The 24,000-nt window shown below is 35.7% G+C and overlaps 1 protein-coding gene across 2 annotated transcripts in view; it reads right to left on the bottom strand.

Moving 5' to 3' along the window:
- Positions 1-3,671: 3,671 nt before the first annotated feature.
- The window catches only part of LOC127072942 (homeobox protein orthopedia-like), a 31,269-nt gene continuing 10,940 nt past the window's right edge, over positions 3,672-24,000 (bottom strand). For both annotated transcript variants that reach the window (XM_051013832.1, XM_051013833.1), the window contains 3 exons: positions 11,112-11,289; positions 10,002-10,166; positions 3,672-4,784 (listed from right to left, as the gene is read on the bottom strand). In XM_051013832.1, coding sequence (XP_050869789.1) covers positions 4,405-4,784; positions 10,002-10,166; positions 11,112-11,289 — 723 coding nt within the window. In that variant the 3' untranslated portion in view covers positions 3,672-4,404. The remainder of the gene's footprint in view (positions 4,785-10,001; positions 10,167-11,111; positions 11,290-24,000) is intronic.

The raw sequence follows: 24,000 nt of genomic DNA, 5'->3' as shown, positions 1-24,000 counted from the left end.
AAAGAAAGATAGAAAGAGATTAATTGACGTTTAACGTCATTTAGAAACTTTTGGCCCGCGTATGTCCTATCTTTATTTCGCAAATATCTTCTCTCTTTTTTTTTTTATTTTATTTTATTTGTTCTTCATGACTCGATTAATTTCCCGAATTGAATAATGCGAATGAAATATTTTTTGTTTGTTTTTCTTTCTTTTTTTTTTGCATTCTTTTTTCTTTTTTCTTCATTTTCGTTTTCAAAATAACACACCCACGTGAGAAAGCACGTTTGAAAAATGTTAAATTTTACTGGGAATTATATTAAGTGCCAAATTGTGCATATAACATAAGTACCTCTTTCATTTTTTACGTATACATACTACACATTCATTCACGCATTCTCTCTCTCTCTCTCTCTCTCTCTCTTTCTCTCTCTCTCTCTCTCTTCGTTTCTCATCGTTCATCGATTTACGCACGTACGATGAAATAAATTAAATAGCGTATAGATTAATTTACAAATAACAGTAATATGCATCATCGAGTAATACACTTGCGATCAGTCGTTGTTCGTTGTAGTTTAAAAAATTTCATATTGTTCCGTTTCATTTCGTTCCGTTTGATTTCATTTCGTTTCGTTTCGTTTTATTTGCCTCTTCTTCTTTATTATCAACGAACGATCGCGATCGTGATCACATAGATCATAGAATAGAATAAACAAGCGAGCTAATTAAACGACTCTTTCGTGACTTATGTATGTAAATAACTAGTAGTCCGTAGAAATGTTAACATTGCAATTCGAAGAAAAAAAAAAAAATAAAAAAGAGAATAGAAAAGAAAAGAAAAAAAAAGAAACAACGGATAGATCTTTCCCCTAAAGATAATCGAAAATTACGACGATCTGATCTCTTCCAATCGATTATAAATAATATTTCTAATAATTTCCTCTTGAGATAAAAGAGGTGGCGATGTTGATGTCGGTGGTTGGTGTTTTGGAGGGTAGGTCAAAGGGGGATGATCGGAGGGTAAACGTTGAAATTTCTTTTTAGCTCGAACGCAAGACGAAAAAATCGAAAGACATAGACGGAACAACGTACGCGCTCGAGCTTGTTATTATTTTTATTATTATTATTATTATTGTTGTTGTTATTATTATACAGTAATTATTATATATAATAAATATTACTATATGATATATTATATATAATAATTATTATATCCAATAAATATTATTACATGATATATCATATATAATAATTATTATATATAATATATAATAATAATAATAATAATAATAATAATAATAATAATAATGTTTATCTTTCTTTCTTTTTTTTTCCCTTTTCCTATTCCCTTCCCTTCCTTTCCTTTTTTTTTTCTTTCCCTTTTTCCTTTCTTTTTCCTTCCTTCTCGCTACTATTTTCCTTCTTTTCTCTTTTTTTCTCTTTTTCTTTTTTTCCTCTCTTTGTCCTCCCGCGATAGTTTGTACATTAAAAATCGTATACGTTCGTATTAATAATAATACACCGACAAACTTGCCTATTATTTATTAGATTCCATCATATATTTTTATATCGTTAATTTTTTTTCTTTTTCCATTTTCTTTTCTTTTCTTCTTCTTCTTCTTTTTTTCTTCTTTTTTCTTTTTTTTTTTTTTTTCGATCACCTAAAATCTACACCGTAAATTCGTAACTAGAATTTTAGTCGTCATAGTTTCACGCTTGATTTCACGTGGATTTCGCATATACAGAAAAGATTCACGCTTAAATGTCACGTCTTTGTGAGAAAAGAAAACAATGTGGGTGGGACAGAGAGGTAAGTAGAGGGGGGTGGGAACGATCTGGGACGGTGTTAAGGGACTAGGGGTTGGTAGAGAGAAGTCGACGACAGACTTCGTAAATATCACAATGTCCAAGTATACTCGTTAATAGTAAATTCCCTTCTTTTCCATCTCTTCTTCTTATTTTTTTTGTTCTTTTTCATTTATTCTTTTTGTTGTTGTTGTTGTTATTATTGTTGTTGTTGCTGTTCTTTTTTTCTTCTTCTTCTTCTTTCGTCGCGATCGTAGGGACTCGTATATCTTTTTAATCGTCGATACAATGATAGACATCATATCATTTTTTCTCCTTCTACGTATATGTACGTTGTATTTGTGTGTGTGTGTGTGTGTGTGTGTATGTGTGTGTATATATATATATGTATGTCTTGCTTTTATTAATTAGGTGCTACCTTAATTAAACGTATACTTTTTTATTATATATTTACGGACCGTGACGTCTCTCGGTGACAATCATTTAACGTTCTATTATTATTGTTGTTATTATTATTATTATTATTATTATTATTATTATTATTAATGTTAATGTTAATATTAATGTTAATATTAATGTTAATATTAATGTTAATATTATTATTATAAGTATTAATATTAGTATTATAATGTTCCTGATAAGAGATTTAGCTTGTCCTTCTTATTTTCTCTTTTTATTATTACTCTTCTTTCTTCTTCGTTTTCTTTTCTTTCCTTCTTTCTCTTTTCTTTTCCGTTTCATTATCCTTCTCGGACGGACAACCGAGAAACATCATTTTGAAAAATTTCGTGCCACGAGAGATCTTTCTCTTTTTAGTTCGTCGTTTATTTTAACTCCAGACAGTATCATTTCGTAATCCAACTTTTTTTTCATCATTCCTTTTTCGTTCGAAGTCTTCGACGTTTCTTCGAGTTTTAAAGAGATCTTCTTTATTGATTTTTGCAAATCTTTCTCTGTCTATTTCTCTCTCTTTTCTCTCTCTCTCTCTCTCTCACTCTCTGTCTGTCTGCCTATCTATATGTCTCTCTTCTTTTCTCTCTTCCTTTCTTTCTATCTTTTCAAAGTCTCGAAATATTACTGACGAGATCCGCAAACGTTTCGAAACCGACCTTAATTTATGACGTATTTCCATGCGTCTTAAAAAAAAAAAGAAAAAAAAAAGAAAGAAAGAAAAAAATAAAACGACTCGATCACTGAACAGGTTGGTCGGTTATAATGACATAACGCCTAAGTACAAAAGGTGTGAGCGACGAACGAGGAAAAAAAATCAAAAAAAAGAAAGAAAGAAAGAAAGAAAGAAAGAAAGAAATAAAAAAAGAAATAAAGAAAGATAGAAAAAAAGAAAGAAAGAAAGAAAGAAAGAAAGAAAGAAAGAAAGAAAGAAAGAAGTATCTACAAGTTGGAGAGACAAAATAACGTATCGTAAAACCGGTCCATGTGGATTTAGGATATATCGTCATTGATGTCCGTGAACAGAAGAGAACTTGTAGATATACTCGACGAATTCTCTCGAGTCTCGATGGTTGACGATTTACGATTTTCGTTTTAGGTAGTAGTCATCCCGTGACACCATAGACATACATCGACGTTATCCATAGCGCGTTTTTATTGCGCCTTTCGCGATAATTATGAAAAACGAATAAGTATGATATCGATAATAGCTGTCACGTCAATTCCTTAACATAATATTTACAATGTCTTTATTATTATTATTACTATTACTATTACTATTATTACTATTATTATTATTATTATTATTAATATTAATATTAATATTATTAATATTATTATTATTATTATTAGTATTATTATACGTGTAACGACGCGAAAGAGAGAAAAAGATATATATATATATATATATATATATATATATAGAGAGAGAGAGAGAGAGAGAGAGAGAGAGAGAACGCAAGAAACATATCTCAGCAACTAAGCTTGATCCGATCGTTCTCGTTCATTATTGTTACTGAAAATGAATCTTCTCCTCGAATCTCATCGTATACCATAATACTAAGATAACTCGTCGTATACATAAATTTTATTTTCCTCTTCTTCTTCTCTCTCCCCTTCTTCTCTCCTCTTCTCTCTATCTCCTTTTCTCTCCCTTTTATAACACCTTCTCTTTATCATCGCCAATGACGACGAAAGTCTCGAAGATCGAACATCGTCTTAATTAGATATTACACGACCGACGAGATTTTCTATCGACGTACATCTAATATCTAATTCTTGTCGTATTGAAATACATGTATAACGATTCTTCTTCTTCTTCTTCTTCTTCTTCTTCTTCCACTTTATCTTTTTCTTACTTTCTCGTTTCTTGAGTTTATAATAATATCGACGTATGTTCTACCTATGTATGTATCTACCCAAACGGAAGCTTAATTAATTAATTAATTAATCAATCAATCGATCGATCGATCGATCGATCAATCAACGAACTAATTAATTAATTAATTAATTAATTAATTAATTAGTTAATTACATTCATGGAGATTACCGCATTCGTCGAAGAATCGCAAACGTCACTTTGGTTGTTCGCGCGAACGTCACGTTAGCCGTCCTTCTCTTAACCAAAATGGCCGCCGCGGAGCGGGAAACTTCGAACGCTTGTTGATTTCAGTACGCAGAGCTATATTCCATACCATGGGCGTACTGTAAAGGACCCGATGGCGGTGGATGCGGTTGCGGACTATATTGCTGCGTGGTGTCCGTAGCACGACGCCTCAGCGCAACGATACTATGAGCACCTCTCCATCCCGACGCTTCGTCCGCATTAACTTCGCCACCGACGCAGGATACCCCACCTCCGCCTCCTCCTGCCGCCGCTGCCGCCGCCGCAGCCGCCGCCGCTGCCGCTGCGGCTCCTCCGCCACCTGAACTCGAACCTGGCGAACCCTGCGCGCAATTTAACGCCGAGCTCAAACCACCTCCTTGACCTCCGCCAACCGACGATCCTCCTGGTGGTGAACCTCGCGACGCCGACACGTGCACGCCTCCTGTAGATTTTCAACAATTTCAATATATTGTTTATTATAGTCTTTCAGCTGTGATTTTTTTTTTCTTTTTTTTTCTTCTCTTTTATGTATGTATGTATGTAGGTATGTAGGTATGTATGTATGTATGTATGTATGTATGTAGGTAGGTATTCGAAATTTTTTTTTTTCAGGTATGTATATATTTTTTTTGTTTTCTTTATATATATATATTTTTTTTAATAATTTTTATACACGTATAAATATTTCTTTGAATATATAAATTGAATGTATTAATTAAACGACGGTGTTAATGACGGATTTAATCGTATGTATGTATGTATGTATGTATGTATGTATGTATGTATGTATGTATGTATGTATGTATGTATGTATGTATTCGAAACTAGTTTTTTAGGTATATATATTTTTTTTAATAATTTTTATACACGTATAAATATTTCTTTGAATATATAAATTGAATGTATTAATTAAACGACGGTGTTAATGACGGATTTAGTCGTATGTATGTATGTATTCGAAACTTCTTTTTTAAGTATATATATTTTTTTGTTTTTTTTATATATATATTTTTTTAAAATAATTTTTATACACGTATAAATATTTCTTTGAATATATAAATTGAATGTATTAATTAAACGTCGGTGTTAATGACGGATTTAATCGTATTTTTTTTTTTATTAAGGTATAACGTAATAAGAATAGGAAAGATAAAATAGGTATTATAAAATATAGATATAAATAGGTATTATCAATATAAATATAGAAATGGGTATTGAATCTACGTATCGATTATATTCTCAATATATTTCTTTCTATCGTTAACTGCGATTTTACTTTTATATTTCGAAGAAATTTTAAATAGACAGGTATATCCGGTTCGATGGATTTAATGATATTTTGATTAAGTGCGTGGTTTATTGTAAAAAAAGAAAAAAAAACAGTAGAAGATGACAATGGTTTAAGCTACGAAAAAAAAAGAGTTATGAAAGACGTTAGATCAATATGTAAATTTTTAACGTGTCCCTTTACAATCGATTTTAATTGTAAATTTCCAAGAAAATTTGCATATCTAAAATAATTAATATTTAATAAAAGTAAAGTCTCGTGTAAAAACAGTTTAAGCTACAAAAAAGAAAAAGAAAAAAAAAAAGAAAATAAAAGGAGGAAAGAAAAGAGAAAAGAAAAATGGTTAAAACAAATATATTGGATGAATACGATCGATTAATTTAAGATATTTAATACGACATTAAACGTGGCGTGGAGATAACGTAATATTAATAATGACGATTAATATATTTCCTTTTCGTCTCGTAAAGATGTGTACTGTTCGATCGTCCGTACATAAATAAAAGATGTCGGTTCTCACGTCGATCGTTGTTAGAGATCGTCAACAGATCGTCGTGTTATTTGTTTTGTTGATTTGTTACGTCTGTCGCTTTCGTTCTCGTCTATCGATTATTTTCTTAGAAAGTACGATCCAACAAATCATTGTGTATATACATATATACATATATATACGTTTCTTATTATAGGAATATTATTTCTTATCTTAGAAAAGAATTATCAAATATTTTATTAGCCAGTATCTATGGATTATTAAATTATTATTAACATATTATTATTAGAAAAACAAATTGTTACTCTTAGTTTTTTTAAATGGAAAAGGGATTGTTTGAACATTCTATAAAAATATATATACGTATATATATATATATATATATATATATATATATATATATATATATATATATAAAAGTTGAAATCGACCAACGTTTTTACCCAAAGGAAATACGACAAATATTCGTTGGCCGAATCGTGAAGCATAGAATTGTTGGTCTGGCAGGTAGGAAAAGGGCAATTTAGAAGGGCGCCTATCGCATAACACAAGCAAAGGTTTTCCCCTAGCTTCTAAGGTGGTGATATTAATGCGGTAGATTCACAAAGTGCGTGGGTCGTGCTACCGAACACGGATCGTAAAACACTCGCCGTTGGTGGCCACTAAGGAAGAGGTTGAAAACTACGGTAGGGAGAAACTTTTTTATGGCGACTCGAAGTTTGCGTAGAAGGCTACACCCCTTTCCGAAAGCTTCGACGAAAAGGTATGAGGATAGATAATAATCGCGCTTTTTTTTTTCCCTCTTTTTCTTTTATTTTTCTTTTTCCTCTTCTTCTTCTTTTTTTATTTTCTTTTTTTTTTTTTTTCTTCTTTTTACTTTTCATCTCGAAAAAAGCGCGTTGTATAAGATATTTTCGTTATAAAATATTTTCGTGTAAAAAAAAAGAAAAAATATAATCAAAACGGATCAACTCGGGATATACTCGGGATTGCAAAAGAAAAGAAAGCAAAATCCTTTTTATTTATTTCCGTCTTTTCTTCCTTTTTATTTTTCTTAATTTGATTTCTTTTCTTTCTTCTTTCTTTTTTTTTTTTTTTCTTTCTTTCCTTTTTTCCTTCATAGATAATAAAATTAATCCTTGGATGCTATCGTAGAAGGGAAAAAATAAAAAAAAAAGGAAAATATTTTTCTATCGTTCGAATCTATTGAATTTTCTCTCAAAAAATAAATTCTTTTTCGTTTCTTTTTTTTTCTTTCTTCGAACAATTCTAAACAACGACGTGATGGTTACGATTGACCAACTTATATATACATATATATATATATGACTCTTCAGATCTTTCGTGGAGATTAATATTCGTCGAGTGTAAGAAGAAGAACAAAAATATATATATATATATCACGAATTGTCTCCTAATTTCTTTATTTCATTTTTTTTTTTCATAACACGAGAAACAATTGTTATTAATTGTAAAGGGTTAAGGGAAAATAAAATGAGAGCCAACAAAATTTCGCAGAAGTCAGAATCGATGTAGAGAAGGTGATGAAGGTTACAAAAGTTTCAAAGTGGAACTCGGTGATCGTTCTCGTTCAAGTCGAGACTCTCTCTCTTTCTCTCTCTCTCTCTTTCTCGGTGTTAATTATCATTGAAAAGCGAAAAAAGATAGCGTTGCTCTAAAAGCTGTTTGCCCTAGGCATTACCGAAGAGCGTAAAAGGCAAGTGGTAGCCAAAGAAGAAAACGAAGACGAAGAAGAAGAATAAGAAGAAGAAGAAGAAGAGAGTACGATTACCATTCCGCTTTGCGTTTCTAACGCAAAACGTTTCGTTCTACGTTAAGGACCGTTCACACGTACGAGAATTCACGCGCGAAAAACAGCATATATATATATATATATATATACGTATGTACGTATGTACGTATGGAATACATATACATATACGTACATTATATATATATATATATATATACATAGATACACATACAGATATAAATTGTACGTTCCTACGGACTATCTTTCTGTCTCTCTCCCTCTATCTATCTCTTTCTTTCTTTCTTTCTTTCTTTTCTTCCATCTTCATTTTCTTTAACTCTTTTCTCTCTTTCCTTCGCTATTTCACTGGACTCGCTCCTACGGCGATAATGCGTGATAATTGACACCATGTATATATGTATGTGTATATGTATGTGTATATATGTGTGTCTGCTATATATACGTATGCATGTATGTATGTATATGTTACGTACGACTGACTTAGCTGTTAAGTAGTCCCTTCGGTGAGTTGTGAAACTGTGTTACGCCTGAATGACGGTTTCGAATTTTCTTAATACGATTTAAATAAAATTTCAATCAATTGATATATATATATATATATATACATACATACATACATACATACATACATGTCCATATTTTGTCTTTCGTTTCATTGATTCTATTCGACGATCCTTCAACGTGATACGTACGACAATTTTCGCGAATGAATTCTCTCGAGTCGTATCGAGGACCACTCTCTACACAAATGTATATATTTTCTCTTTTTTTTAATAACATTTTTGCAAAGAAGAAAAAAAAAAGAAAGAAAGAAAAAAGTGGTAAGTCGAAAAAATTCGTAAGAATAAAAGAAAACTTGTCTCGAGAAAACAAAGGATCCTTCGTAGAGATATACATACGTATACGCGTACAGTCTTACGTAGTTCGTATACTCTTCAAGAAACAGAGACGCACATGCATACATCATACATACATACAAACATATATACATACATACATACATACATACATTCATATATACATATAAATACATATAGGTAAGATCACAGCGCACACAAGACTCTGTCCGAAGAAGCGTAACTCTGGCTAAGACAGGATGCATCGTGATGTTATGGTAAATATACAACAGCGAAAGATCTCGCACCTAGGTGCGAGACCAGCCTCAGAGTTTGCCTGCGTAAACAGACGGGAGGATGGAGTTTATGTTTCTGTCTCAAATTCCTTACGTGCAGGCACATAACTCCTTCGGAATGATAATGCATCGTAACGTTTAACGACTTCGTCAAAGACACGCTTCTTTCTTTCTCTCTCTCTCTCTTTCGTTCGTTTTCTCGATCTTTTTTGATATTGTTTGCTCAACGTCTTTTTTAGAGGATCGCAGTCCGAAAAGTTTGGCAAGACGATTATCGAAGCAACCATAAGCGCCCACGAACCGAATATTCTTGTTTAACTTTGATATATCTTGGGTTAACTCTCTTTCTTTCTCTTTCTCTCTCTCTCTTTCTCTCGTTGCCTAGTAATAGAGATTTTAACTCTACGTTAATAGTTAACACGGTGTTATTTGTATGAAAGAAAAGAGAAGAGAAAAAGAAGAAAAAAAAAAACATTCAAAAAAGTAACGCCAAAGTAGTTTATACTATAATTTGTGAATATCGCTTCAAATTGTATCAGAGAGAATTGACAATGATAAGTAATGTAGGAATTGGAAAATACTTTATGTCCAAACGAACGACGACGCCGTTCGTTAATATTTTCATTGAATTTTACTCTATTGATTAATCAAAATAGCTACTCGAGAATAGACGCGACTCGCTACAATATCTTACAGTATACTATTGTTTATTTATATATATATATGAGATAAACATAATATAGGTAAATAAAATTAGTTATTTTAAACTGTTTTTTATTTGCATATATGAAAATATTGCAAATTCCGACATTATTTATTGATCGACTCAAATATCCTAGATAGAGTGTTATCGTGTATTATATAGCGTTGTTTGTTTTACGTATAGAATATTCCTAATTGTACGTACATTACTCGTTATCTCAATATTTCATTTTTTTTCCTCAATATGTTTCTTTTTTAAATGATCGAACTTACCGAGAGAATTTAATCCGTAACTCGTTTGATAGACGGTCTGCGAAGGACTACTGATCGACAGACCAGAATTGCCGAGGCCCAAGTTGCCGAGAGTACTGGGGCTTTGTTGACCTAATTGCCCGAAACCACCCATGCCCATACCGCTTTGTCCCAGTTGGCCGAGACCTACAATAGACCAGGTATTATGATTAGATATAATCTTATTTAATAAGTAATAATCTGAGATAAAAGGGAGTTAAGCCAATCAAATTCGTTTCAATCGAATATACGATATCGAGTTAATGTTATACTTTTAAAGATCGTAGAAGAAAGGAGAACTTGGCGATCATTCTTTCTTTCTTTCTTTCTTTCTTTCTTTCTTTAATTTTTTATTTCATTCTTCTTCTTTTTCTTCTTCTTCTTCTTCTTCTTCTTTTCATCCAATGTTGGATATCGCATGGCAACGTAATAAGACTAAGTAATTCGAAGTTACCTTCCGTCGGTGAACGAAGGAAATTAAATTAAAAGTCAAACACCGTCGTAGTCGTAGTCGTCGCGACTTTGCCCCGTTAAACTGGACTCCATCCTATACCTACCTCCTTAATATGAACTTTTGCTAATTAGTTATATCGCTTGTTAAAGTGACACCTAGAAATTTTCCTTCTAATCACCGATTCCAATTACATATTACAGATATTTGTCTCTTCGATTTACTTGTCTATACTACTTTCGAAAAATCATATTATCCCTTTAATTGGCTGACAAATTTTTATTCCATTTATTTATCACTCGTTTTTTTTTCTCTCTTTCTCTCTCTCTCTCTCTCTCTCTCTCTCTCTCTCTCTCTCTCTGTCACGGTTTTACGTAAAGGATCGACAAATATGATAATACGAGATAATTTAGATATATAATCGATATGCGGATGATGAATGAAAAAGTATAAAAAAGAAAAGAAATAGAAAATACATGGGAAAAAATCGAACGATGGAGATAGAAATAGATAGATAGATAAATAGAGAAAGAGAGAGAGACAGAAAGAGAGAGAGAGAGAGAGAGAGAGAGAGAGAGAGAGAGAAAGAAAGAGAGAGAAAGAGAGAGGGTTACTGAGAAAGAAAATTATCGACGTCTGACCTGTACTCACTCCCCATCTCTCTGCTGGTGCTTGAAACATCCCAGCTCCGCATAGATCTGGACCAATTGGCCCGAATGGTGGCAAACCGTGCGACGGTAGCAACGTACCGGTACCACCGAACATGTTAGTCGTCTTCTTACGTTTCTTCCATTTTGCCCGACGATTTTGAAACCATACCTGAAAGCATGGAAATCATTCGTCAAAAACCAATTCATTGTTTTCTTTTCCTTTCTTTCTTTTTTTTTTCTTTTATTCTAAATATATAAACATATTTGATTATTGAAACTTCATTTAATAGTTAACAAAACGAACCGATGGGAAGTAGAGTATTAAAATATCATTGAAAAGTGTTTATATATATGGGATATCGAAAGTAAAAGAAATTATACTCTGCACATGAAAAATTTTCAGCGAGTGAATTAGAAAAATAATTGCAGTCTCAAACGAAATTTCCAAGAAGTTATCGCGCGAATATTAAACATACTTTTATTGCTAAAGTTGAAAATTAAACTATATATGACTATACGTGCACGCATAGAAACACACGCGCGCGCGCATAGATATATATCCATATATACGTATAATAGATATATTTAGATAAGATATTCATCAAAAGCTCATTCGTGTATTAATTCGAGAATCTCGGGGAAGGCACGTTGGGCGAAACCCCTCGAAATCGATATTTTCATGGCACGAAGCGCAAGAGCAAACGCTACCTAGTAGACTACCGGCGATCTTTTCGCGTTCTCTTTATCGAAGCACCAACGACGATTTTTCTTCGAGTGAGTTAGCTGGGTAGGGAACAGAAACGAAAGAGAGAGAGAGAGAGAGAGAGAGAAAGAGAGAAAGAGAGAAAGAGATAGAGAGAGACAGAGAGAGAATCCAACGCGAGCTGGGTAAGATGTCCCTGGGCGTTAGGACAATATCTTCGACCCCACCGCGGGTAGCTATTAGCCGACGTTATGAGCTGTTGATTCTGGCCACGTAGTGCCCTCCTAAGCTGCCGGGGTCCCGGGGACTTGATTTATTGATATCGCATGCAAAGCCCGCCTCTGTGTTCTCCGATATATACCCTCCTATGGTTCTCCCCACTATAGTTCCATGCACAAGCTAGAGTCCCTTTCCTGGCACGGTAGCGCGTACTATAGTCGTCTCATATGTGCCCATAAATTAGTACTTTAGCGTTGGAGTACACAGCGCAGACGCAAGCTCACGAACGAAACGTACTAGAGAGAGAGAGAGAGAGAGAGAGAGAGAATGAAAGGGGGATCGCAGAAGCTAGAGACACCCTCTCTCTGCTAACGTGCAGGGATTATACGAATCTAATTGGATATATGGGGTTTACACGTTCTAGCGTGCTTCAGGTATTGCTACGACCACGAAACGATCGTTTTTGGATTCCTCGAATCCAAGGACGTTTGACATAATTTCTCTTGAATTTCAAGTTTCTCCAATATAGTGAATCGTACGGTGATTGACACGAGTCGTCTTAGAATCTCAATTGATGAATCGTAACATCTGTCTTATAGAGTAACTAGTTATCGTGTCTTTCTCTCTGTCTCTCTCTCTCTCTCTCTCTTTCTGTCTCAAGGATACGAATGGACGTTCGTGACATTAGAATAAGACAGTGTTAAGTGCATTGGGACCAAAATGTTGGGGCTATGCGTCATATAGTCTACGATATTAAGTTTTCCCTCTCTCTCGCTCTCTATCTATGCTTCTATCTATCTATCTATCTATCTATCTATCTATCTGTCTAGCTATCTCTCTCTCTCTCTCTCTCTCTCTCTCTCTCTCTCTCTCTCTCTCTTATGCCACGAACCGCAAGTTTCCACGTCGATATTTTGTACCAACATCGCAAATCTAATAGATTTTACAACAGTAACTATCTTTAGATTCGTTATCCGTTAATTCGTAATTTAAGTTTGTTAGATAAGTGCATTTGCCAAATACTCGTTGTCAAAGAGAAAAAGAGAGAGAAAGAGAGAGAGAGAAATTAAACGTAAATAGATATTCGGTAAAATCAACATTCAATGTGAACTCGTGTTAACTGACTATTATTCATTTAATATCGTACTTGTGAATGAATTTCTATTAGAAAAAGTACTCGAAAAAATGTCGATCTAAGGACAAGATATTCATCATCTTTGTAGCACATGTAGGTGTGGTTTGCACTGATTTCACGGTAGAAGTACGGCTAAAAGCCCGTGGATAATTCGCCGTTACACGCCGAGTGAGCATCGGTGATACAACCAACGTGAGGGAAAAAAAAACACGAGGGAGGCGTGATATATATATATATATATATATATATATATATATATATATATGTATATGCATACGTACAAATATATGGTCAGACACAAACGTTTATATATCTCGTATTATCACGTACATATACTCTTCTATACAATCATGGCGTATGTAGTTGCATCGTTGGATGCGCACGTACGTGCGGAACTTCCGCTAATTAACGCAGCCATACGCTAATGATTCCTGTTACGAAATAACTGCCTGCGAACGAGAGCTTTCGACGAGAGCTGGACCTACATGTAATATATCGTTGAGTTACGGGCCGAATTAGCGACTCGATCCTTCTTTTTTTTCTTTTCATTTTGTCTTGTTTTGTTACGTTCTGTTTTGTTTTTGTTTATTTATTTGTTTATATATTTATTTATTTCTGTTTTTCGACGATATGTAACAATCCGATGAATAATAAACTCGTATATATATATTTATATATTTCAAAAATATTGATAATAACTTCATTAATAATCTAATTAAGAATAATAAAAGACGGATATACGTTTACGAAATTAGATCAATAACCATCACTATACCCCCACCCTTCCATTCGGTTTATATCATTATTATTAGAATAAGGAAGCGTTTAATTTAGTATCATATTTAATTCAAGAATTCTATTTATTTCGAGTTTCGAGTTATTTAAATCTTACATTACGTTTAATACGTAATACGTAGTAACGTGTTTTGTTATCATTTAAATAATATTCATATTTCCTTTTCTTTCTATATATATATATATATATTTTTTTTAATTTATCGTCGGAACGTAAGATAACCGAGTAGTTAATGCAGAATAATCGGATTAGTCAGCATTCAAAGATTTGGATTAAGGATATTCTACACGTGGACGTGAAAAGAATAGAAGATTAGATGGGATAGGTGAAAGAACAGAGAACTGCGAACACACCTTTCGCTCGATGACTAAGGTAACTTCTCGGGACACCCCCTATTTCAATGATGAATACTATCTTCTCTCTTTTTCTCTCTCTCTTTCATTCTTTCTCTCTCTCTCTCTCTCTCTCTCTGTCTCTCTTTCTTGGATCGAGCGGTCAATTAGGAACATTGCTTTTTAAAAATTGATCAATCACCGCATCTCGTACTTGCCAGGGCGCCTGCGCTCTACCAGCTGTTCCCAGGAAGCACCTGGAATCACGGCGTGGGTGGAAACGGACGTGCTGCTTTCGAGTAATCAGTAGCGTCTCTCTCTCTCTTTCTTTCTTTCTTTCTCTCTTTCTTTCTTTCTCTTTCTCTATGTTAACGATCCTCAACCTAAGACTATATCACGAGAGAAAACGCGTTTGAAATTTTTATTAAAAAAATATATTCGTTTAAATTATCATATCGTAGTTAACTGTACTTAAATTTGCTAACTAAACTGAAGTGTATTTAAATTTACAATATTTAGTCGACATACGTATAAGTATATGTGTGGGCGCGCGTGTTGATTAAATACTAAAAATTACAAAAAAAAAAGAAGGGAGAAATTAATATCTTCAATAAAAAATTATTCGTCGCGCGAAACACCATTCAATGGAAACAATCACAAGTTGTCTCTTTCAAAACAACGATATCACGATGATATCACGGTAAAATTTTTCTTTCTATCATTCTACATAACACCATATATTATATTCGTCTTTTTCTCTTTTCTATTCCACATACAAACATATCATAATATTTGTCAACAAATGAATTATCATTTAACATTAAAATACTACAATATATTCCTATAACTCGGGCGCGTCGATATCGTTCCATACTCGACTATAATTCACATATTTTCGCAAACGAAAAGAATTTATTCGTCTTAGAAAAGAAAAAGAAAAAGAAGAAGAAAAAAGGAAGACAGAGAGAAAGAGCGAGAGAACGAGAGAAAGAGAAGAGACGGTCGAAAAGAAATCAAAGTTGACTTTTTCTATTTCCTTTCGTCGATCGCGAACGGCTTAGTTTAAGTTCGAAAGAAGAACCCTCGAGTTCTCTTCGAGAGGGGAAACAAAAGCGAGGAAGGAAGGAAGCAAGGAAGAGAGAGAGAGAGAGAGAGGAGAAAAAGGAAAAAGAGAAAAAGAGAAAAGGAGAAAAAGAGAAAAAGGGTGGGGGGAAAAAAAAGAGAGAAGAGAGTCGAACGGCGTTGTCTCGAAGATGGCGAAGAAGAAAGCTCTGCTTCTTTGCCAGTAGCAAGGGTAGAGTTTCGTGCCTAGCCAAGGGTGAGGCTTTAGGACAAGCTGCAACGTTCTGCTGGTGGTAAGGGTACGATAGTGAGGTGGAAAGAGGGGGTTGGTGAGTAGGATGGTAGGACGGTATGGCGTGTAGGAGGAGGAGGGGGAGGGTAAGAGTGAGGGTGAGGGTGAGGGTTAGAGTGTTACCACGGCGAGACCTCGTAAAGGGGGTCTCAGCAGGCGCTGATATAAATTGAGCTTGCCATCAAGGCAAGCGCCGGGATCTCCCGTAGACCCCCGAAGATATATAGAAGTAGCTTTCAGTGCGCCATTGAAGAATAGTCCGACTCCGTTTTCGCCAAAAAAAAAAAAAAAAAAAAAAATGTCCCGAATCGTTCGTCGAAAGCGAACGGGATTACGTTTTATCTTTACCTACTCTCGCGTCATTTCTTCTTCTTCTTCTTCTTCTTCTTCTTTTCTTTTTTTTTCTTTCTTTCTTTTTTTTTGCGACTCATCTTTCCTGAGACATGATCATTCTTTTTCTCTGTCTGTTTTTCTTTCTGTAATTCTCTCCCCCTCTCTCTCTCTCTCTCTCTCTCTCTCTCTCTCTCTCTCTTTCTCTTTTTCTCTATCTCGTATTTTGACAGATAAAGGAATATATGTGTACGTGTATATATTTAATCTTGATTTATTAGTCATTAGGAATTGGTTGAATACGCGTTATGTCTTTTTAAAAATCGAATCTCTAGTCCATTAGGTAGTAGGAATCATTTTTCTCGATCAAATAATTCATCGGTAGGAGACATATTTTCTGTTGAATTTATATGGTGACATTTACTCGTCCATCTCTCTCGGTTTGAGACCTAATGAGAATAAATACTATATAAGTTCGCTGGATGCTGCACCAGCCCTGATTGATGATGGTGCTCGGGCTCTCCTGTCCGAGGGTTGCAAGACGCATTACCCAGACCGCCTACTGTTTCACGTTTGCGTTCCGTCGTCGTCGGCGGCAGAGATTTTCACCCTGCCATTAGCGAATTCCTCGGGATTTTACACATTCCGTGTTGAATTAAAAATCGAACGAATCTTTCCGTCGGAGGATTACGGGGTAATACGGTTGTATATGTGTGTGTGTGTGTGTGTACGCGCTTTCGCGCTTGTTTAGGCATCGCGACGTCAAAACGTAATACAATATATCAAGAGAAAAGAAAATTTTTCTTCCTTTTTCTTTCTCTCTTAATTTTATTTTATTTCTTATTTAATTTACTTCGTTCGCAGCCTTTTTCTTCTTCTTCTTTTTCTCTTGTCTTTCTTGTAAAACGTATATTTATATGCGTCGATGTCGATATCATCGCGGGCTGGCGCACGATGAAATTTATCGTGAAATATAAAGGAAGAAGAAGACACCGGGGTCATTTCCAAGCCGGTGGAAAATCTCGTAAAGTGTTTGTCGTGAAAACGACGATAAAATTCATACGACGACGCTCGCATACTCTCGCATGCACCGTCCGTCGTAAACTTGATCCATTTATACTTTATTATTATTTCACGCGTGCAATATCGTTGGCTTAGAAGACCCGTCGTGAAATTAGCACGAATTGGCCTATGGAACTACCTACTGGATTTACTTTCCACCAAGAGATAACAAACCTTTGTTGCTCAACAAATTATGTAGGTGTACGTACATATATTTTATATATATATATGTATATATATATATTCATTTGATTTTTTAGTTTTTTCCCGTAGAAATGAAATCGACTACTTTCCGCAATTAATTAAATCCCACTCACGTACGTTTTATCCGAATATTACGGACGAATTCATTTTACATTTATGAACGATCACGTATTACGACTATTACTTTCTTTCTCTCTCTCTCTCTCTCTCTCTCTCTCTCTCTCATGGGCGCGTTCATTCGCAAGCACGCAATTTCTATTTACATAAAGAGATAGAGAAATAGGTTACCTTCGGATGTAACCGTTTCATCACGAAAATAGATCTTATAATTTTATTTATTAAAACCGACCTACTTTTCAAAACGTTTCATAGAATTTTATCAGTATAATCGTAGGAAGGGAGAAAGAAAAACTTGAAGAAAACTCTTTACTCTGCGCTCTGTAAAAAATCTTTAAGAACCTATACACGTACTCACACACCTACGCACACATTCAAAATTAATAACATTACATATTAATAATATAAACATCGAACGACTTAGAAAGAAGACAAAAATCTTCATCTCGTAGATCGATATTTCGAGATAAGATGAAAAAAGTGAAAAAGATCCGATTGTAAAAAGAGGACGACGACGAGAAGTAGAAAAGACAAAGAAACAAAGAGACGGAACAAAAAACAAACAAAAAAAAGAAGCGTTCGAGGTTGACGTAAAATGCGTTGGCAAAACGAATTTAATCGAAGCGGATGAGAAGAGAGCTTTGCGATAATCAGTATCCGGCACGTTTGGCGGTAGTGAAATTATTCAGAGGATGGTAGACGTCATAACAAAATGGGCATTAGATGATGCTCCCTGGGGTCACCGCGGCGACACAGTTTATCCATTGAGAACCCCAATGCTACCGCGATGCTCCTCCATATTCCTGCCACGCAACATGTATACACACATCCGTGTGTATATATGTGTACGTGTGCGTGTATATATACACGTATATACTTTGAAAGAGAACAACAAGGAAGAGAATAGTACCGTCTCTTTGTAACGTGTTGGTACGAACAGAACTCACTCGCACTAAAACGCACCCCGCCCGTGATATTTTTTTCGGACGGCGACACGTAAGAGCTAATATCATGGCCTATGCATATTTATACGGCATTAAAAATCAGGCCTCCCTTAAAATGCATAGGCTACTGCATAGCAGACGCGCTGTTGAATCTTCGTTGCTTTTTCGACGACGGAGAACACGACTAAATACTTTTCACATTCTTCAACGAAACTTTTGTTGTTGTTGTTGTTGTTGTTCTCTTCGTGCTCTCTCTCTCTCTCTCTCTCTCTCTCTTTTTATTTTTTTTATTATCTTTTTTATGTCACGCTGGAGCAAAACTTTTGATTATCATCGCTGAACGATTTCGAAACGAGTATTTCTTCCTTGTTGTTATTGTTGTTGTTGTTGTTGTTATTTTATACGTATGTACGCATATATGCGTTCACGTTCGCGTGTACGTGTTTTATGTATATAACAGAGAACGATCGTTGTTAATTCGGGCAACGCGCTAATCGATGTTTTGCGCTCGGTAAACAACGAGGAACGGCGATGATTTAAACGACCGGTGCGTCTCGCGTAGTTTTGGTCGAACGTAATTCAGGCGTTTCCTCTATGCGGCCGAACCATAAAGTGCTAGCCTCGTGTCTGACCGCCTATCGTACGTAACTACTGCCACGTTACTCAGCCATAGTAAATCGCGTTGAAATTTCGTCGGGTTTATCGATCACTAGTACGAAAATTTCGCACCGTCCTGAGACAACTTCGATGATAATAATAATGATGATGATAATGATGATGATGATGATGATGATGGTGATGATGGTGATGACGACGATAGTGATGTTAACGACGATAATAATAATAATAATCATTGTGAATTAAGAGAGTATATCCTGTAAATGAGATGATGCTGGTTAATCGAATAGATCTATGTTTCTATGCTTATCGACCGATACGGATCCATTAATTTCGTTAATAAAAATATTATCTCCGTTAGATACTTTGACGAATTTCGTTCACTTCGGAACGATTGACATTCTTGGAATTCGTTCGTTCCATCTTACGTAAAAACGATCGTAATAATTATTGTCAATGAATTTTTATTTTCTTCTTTTCTTTTCTTTTTTTTTCTTCTTTTTTTTTTTGGTAAAACCGAAGTTGATAGCACAGTGAAAGGATATAGTAATTGTCTTAAGATGTTTGTTAATGTAACTGTTTAGACGAATTTCTTTTTCTTTTGATCGTTTCGAAATAATTTTACGAACACGACAAAAATTACGTTAGATCTCAGTTCTCTTTTCTGCAATCTTCATTTATTCGTAAAATCACATATAATAAATGATAACGATCGAATATGCATACAACATTTACGCACACATATAATACGCACACAGGTGTATATACGAAATCAATTTTTTTTCTTGATTAAAGATTACGATCGTACTCTTTGCTTTTTACAAAGACAAAGACGATAACAAAAAAAGATATCCACTACGATATTATCGTTATAACCAATTAAATTTTATTTCACAAAAAAAAAGAAAGAGAACTATACGTTACTATACGAACTATCGAAGGATCCTATAACGCGAAAAGAAGAAGTCACTTAAGGATAAATTTGTTTTAATCGATAGATGAAATAAACGAACAAATCAACGAACATCTTCGCATTCGGTATGTTACCGTCGGGACAATAACGAAACGCGTTTACCCTCGCGACGCAGTCACTTGTTTCTCCCATAGGACAATGGAATGACATAGCCATTCGACCAACTCCCATGGGATACTTTGAAAGCAATACTTTGCTTACTCGCCGACGACGGGCCCTTTTCCAGTCTATCCACCTCTTCCAACCTCCCCCAATCTCCCTTTAACCTCCCTCGACTTCGTAAACGGCATATGCGACTTTTAGCGACACTATCTGACACAGAAAGTCGATCTTTGATTTTTCCACGAAAAGTCTAGCAACAGATATATATATATATATCGTTTTGGGATCGACTTTGTGACACGTCATACACCTACATATACGTACATATATACATATGTATATATATATATATATATATGTACGTATGTAAGTTTATTCGTTGGAAAAATAGGGAGTTCAGTAGTACCCAGTTTTACGAGGGAATATTCTTTAGTATTATTTGTCAACGTCCAAGGATAATTCCGTTGCATTATCACATCGTCTGATATAACGCGAGATTACGTTAATACGTAAGAGTATTATCTACGTTAGCGAAAATTAGAGAAATTTGTGCGAAAGGATCAAGTTAAGGTAAATAAATATAGCTATCCAATGATACGAGATTCTATCACTGTTATAAGTACGAATCGAGATCGAAAACGAAATCGAAATCGAAATCGAAAACTGTGGCCTTTGAGTCCCCCTTCCTCTTTCTCTCTCTCTCTCTTCTCTTATCTTCTTTCTTTTTTTTTTTCTTTTTTATCTCATCCACGCGGGAACGCCGCGCGTGCATCGAGGCGAAAGAGGATCCTGGCCAATAAAATTTCCGAGCAGTAGTAATCGAAAGGACCCTTCAGCCTAGAAACGAGCAGTTACCTGAGGCAGTTAAGTTAAATGCCTGTTAGCAGACGTTAACTGCTCGGCGCTATGGGTTCTATTCCGCGGACGATTGCAATTTTAATCGACTCTTCATTATGATTAAATTTAAATCGGCTGCGCACGGAGAGTCTAATAAAGCTCGTTCGTAGTGAGCACGCGAACGGCGAACTGGCACCGGAAATAGAAAATGTCTCCTGGGCGGATTAAAATACGCGTAATTAAAACCGTAAAGTGCCGATACGCGAATCCCGAAATAGACCGTCGGCTTTTTAATGAATGCACCGACTGAAAAAAGCTTTTGTCTCAGCACCCGGGGGCCATCTCTTCTCGAAATTCGTGATGATTGAGCTTTATTTGAAATACACACACACACACACACACACACGTACACACAAGAGCGCTCGCACTCGCGCGCTGAACATTGAAGCAAGCGACGTCGAAATTAAAATTCGCGAGATGATTGACGGTAAGAAATAACGTTGCGTTCGTTCTAAAATCGGTGGGGATCGAGAGAAAAAAAAATAAAAAAAAAAGAAGAGAGAGAGAGAGAGAGAGAGAGAGAGAGAGAAAGAAAAAAAGGAGAGAAGGAAAAAATATAAAAAAAAAGAAGAAAGGAACAAATAATAAAAAAGAAGAAGGAAAAAAAAGCCATTGACCCCGGGGAAGGAGAAGGGGTTGCTTTCGACCATCACTTTTTCCCACCCCTTCCCCCCTTCGATCCTGTTGCTATCACCCCTTCCTTCTCCTACCTCTCCTCGCACTCTTCTCCAAAGCGAAACTCATTGTCACCCGTCCTTTTTTTTTCCCTCCCCCGAAAACCAATTCGGCAAATGCACGACGATGACGACGACGTTGCTAATGTTGTTGTTGTTGTTGTTATCGTTGTCGTTGTCGTTGTTGCATTGTTAGTGCTACTGTTACTGCTGCCTCTATTACTACCTACCGTCGGCTGCCGTTCATCGCGACGAACGATATTTAAACGGCCCGCTACGACGATTTATCGTACAAATAATATTTGTATTTTTCTTCTCTCTACGCTCTCTATGTATAATATTTTCGATATTACTTCTAACACCTAACATAAAGTTAAAATCTTTCTCTCTCTCTCTCTCTCTCTCTCTCTCTGTGTGTGTATGTGTGTGTGTGTCTGCGTGTATGTGAGCGACGCGTAACTACATCTACTCTCTTTTCGTTGCAATGTGGTCAGGAAATGCAGCGGCGGACCTGCGCTACCGATGGGTTAGGGGAAACGGAAAAGGTAGAGGGGGATAGAGGAAGGAAATATTTATTTTCATTTGCGTTTTCTGAATTATATAACGTTCGTTTACCGGCACGAATATACTGCTCCTTTTTTTTAATAGCCCTCACTCCAGAACACCCATCCTATCTCATCCCTCTCGCCGCAACTACTCGCGACCACTATCACCCCCGTTCTACATTTTCATCCCCTATGAATGTTTTCTCTCTCTTTCTCTCTCATCGAGTCACAGTTAAACGTTCGCCTAGAATAATCTTCACGGATTTGGAAATATTTATTTCTCTTTTTTTCTTTTTTCTTTCTTTATCTCTCTCTCTCTCTCTCTCTCTCTCTCTCTCTCTCTTTATAACGCTCTTCATGCTCTCTCTCTCTTTCTTTCTCTCTTTTTCTCTACTATCATTCCAAATAATAAAAGACTCGATCTAATGTAGAATCCATTATATCCATTAGTATTAATTAAACGCGTACCGGACGCGCCGGCAAAGGTTCGTGCATTTTTCAACGATAAAGTCGACGACTTTTGATTATTTTATTCTCACTCACTCGGCTCGATCCGGGCCATAGAAGTAGCTGCCGGGCATATTCTCGCGTATTATCGAATTTTCGGCGTATCGGCTCATTCACGGATCTGCGCGCGACGTACCTACGAAAATTCGGGCCACGAAACGCTTAGTGAGTGAGTGAGAGAGAGAAAGAGAGAGAGAGAGAGAGAGAGAGAGAGAGAGAGAGAAGGGTCTCTCTCTCTCTCTCTCTTTCCCTCTATCTATCTATCTCTCTGTCAGTTATACGTTATCGATAATCACATTAAAGTATATAATTAAGCACTTGGCATTAACGAAAACAGCTGTGTAACAATGCCACTTCGGAATGATTATCGTTTCGTGTAAAGCAACGTTTTCGCGAAACGATAACGTTGGCGGCTTGTCCCGCGTATAATAGTTGCTAATTAACGTCGATTAATGAAGTTGCGATTTTCCTCTTTTCCTCGGAACAGAACGTCGCATTGATCACCGCGAGCTTATAGGTGATACACGTTTTAATACAGTAATCATGCCCGCACATTCATTCCACGGGACAAATAATACGATTCATTTCGTTCACCGTTCGTAACCGTTTGTTTATTTATCTCGAACAAATTTATATTCTCGAATGGTGAAAATAATTTCGAAGGAAATATAATACGTCAATCTTCTATCCTTTCTTATTTCATCTAAAAGATATATCGAAAAATTCGTTATCTATCTAACTATTATATATATATATATTTATTTATTTATTTATACATACATATATATTTTTCTCTTTTCTTCGCACATTTTTCCATTTCCTTGTTCTTTTCTCTCCTCAGATTAGAAATTTCACACTATATTCTAATACCATGAAATGTTAATACGAATTTATATAAAGAAAGAAAGAACATAGTTCGAGCAATATCGTTCAAGGACTTTGTAACCAGGGTCGAAGGGCGTTGCAAGGGTCGAGATTGCAAGAATGTGGGGAGTAGATGGAAGAGTAGGAAGGAGTTCAGGTTGGAAGAAAATATTCGACGAACGAAATATATCGTCCAAGTCATCATTGTTAGTTATCGTCTTCGTCGTCGTTGTCGACGTCATTATCCTCATCATTGTCGTCGTCGTCGTCGTCGTCGTCGTAGTCCGCCATGGCAAGTCAAGAAATCTTTGATAGCGACGCTCGATAGCACAGCCCGGTCGCTGAAGCGCCGGCGCCTTTCTCTCGCAGCCGGATTGGTGTGCCTGAGGCCCTCTCCACACGAGTACCCGCCGCACCAGGTTTCCTTGGAAACGCTGAAGGTTCGCTCTGCTGATGTCTACCCTTCTCCTCACCCACGGAAAACCTCTTTCAATTAGGTACCCA

Source organism: Vespula vulgaris, chromosome 2, assembly GCF_905475345.1.
Source record: "Vespula vulgaris chromosome 2, iyVesVulg1.1, whole genome shotgun sequence".
Lineage (NCBI taxonomy): Eukaryota > Metazoa > Arthropoda > Insecta > Hymenoptera > Vespidae > Vespula > Vespula vulgaris.
Note: the sequence above shows the minus strand (reverse complement) of the source record. Positions and strands in the feature narration are given on the sequence as shown.